Source organism: Penaeus monodon, chromosome 29 (assembly GCF_015228065.2).
Source record: "Penaeus monodon isolate SGIC_2016 chromosome 29, NSTDA_Pmon_1, whole genome shotgun sequence".
Classification (NCBI taxonomy): domain Eukaryota; kingdom Metazoa; phylum Arthropoda; class Malacostraca; order Decapoda; family Penaeidae; genus Penaeus; species Penaeus monodon.
The window spans coordinates 28536275-28537106 of record NC_051414.1 but is presented as its reverse complement, the minus strand read 5'-3'; the positions used below and the strand labels follow the sequence as shown (position 1 = coordinate 28537106).

Sequence of the window (832 nt, the reverse complement as noted above, 5' to 3'; positions counted from 1 at the left end):
GAAAGATTGCTGTCAATGCCCTTCTCACATGCTAACCTGGCTAGCAACACCAATGGCCTTGAAGAAGTTGGCCTTGCCGGCAGGGTCAATGATTTCCTTGGACGAGTAGTGCCAGTAGAAGTCCATGATAGACTCCTGAAGGCGCAGCAGGTAGTCGACAGTGCAGTTGATTACGTTCACCGTCGTGGTGTTTCCTGCCTGTGTCCTCAGGTAGTTCTGCCAGTCTGGAGGATAAGTCATGCATATAAATAATGTCCTTCGCCTGTGCAATTAGCCCTTTTCATGGAACTCATTTGAGTGACATAAATAACGACTCAGAAATTCCGTCTTTGTCTATCAGGTTTCTATTGTTCGTTTCCCGCCCACAAAGGAAACTCTGCCTTAAACAAAACCGAATTCAGGTAAATAATATTTTTCGCTTAAATCATTATTAATTTAAGGCCTTCATAAAAGGATCACCAGGTCCGCATAATTAGAAAAACATTTTCATCTTGACCTATTATGATATTGCTATTTATATTTCCAGCGAAAAAAATGAACTACTGTCTTGAACTCCCGATTAAAACCATCTTTAGTTGTTGTGATATTACTGTTTATGTTTTCCACCTATGAAAGAAACTTCTATGTACTTTTCCCGCATGTCAGTGTCACCTATATTCATCGCGATATTACTGTTTATATCTTCCACCTGTTAAAGAATTTACATTTCGCCCCTAAAAGGATACTCGAACGACACACAAGTCTCCCCACGCACCGAGGTTGTGGCCTTCACAGGTGAGTTGGATGAAACGGAAGAGGGCGCAGGTGAACTCGGCGTCGTGCATGTTCTTCT

At 42.2% G+C, this 832-nt stretch overlaps 1 protein-coding gene across 1 annotated transcript in view; it reads right to left on the bottom strand.

Annotated features, from left to right (window-relative positions):
• Nucleotides 1–826, bottom strand: part of LOC119592110 (ryanodine receptor-like) — a gene marked incomplete in the record, with an annotated part of 20940 nt that extends 20114 nt beyond the window's left edge. The window contains 2 exon segments of the mRNA XM_037940930.1: nucleotides 37–224; nucleotides 755–826. Of these exon segments, the coding sequence (XP_037796858.1) occupies nucleotides 37–224; nucleotides 755–824 (258 nt within the window).
• Nucleotides 827–832: the final 6 nt, after the last annotated feature.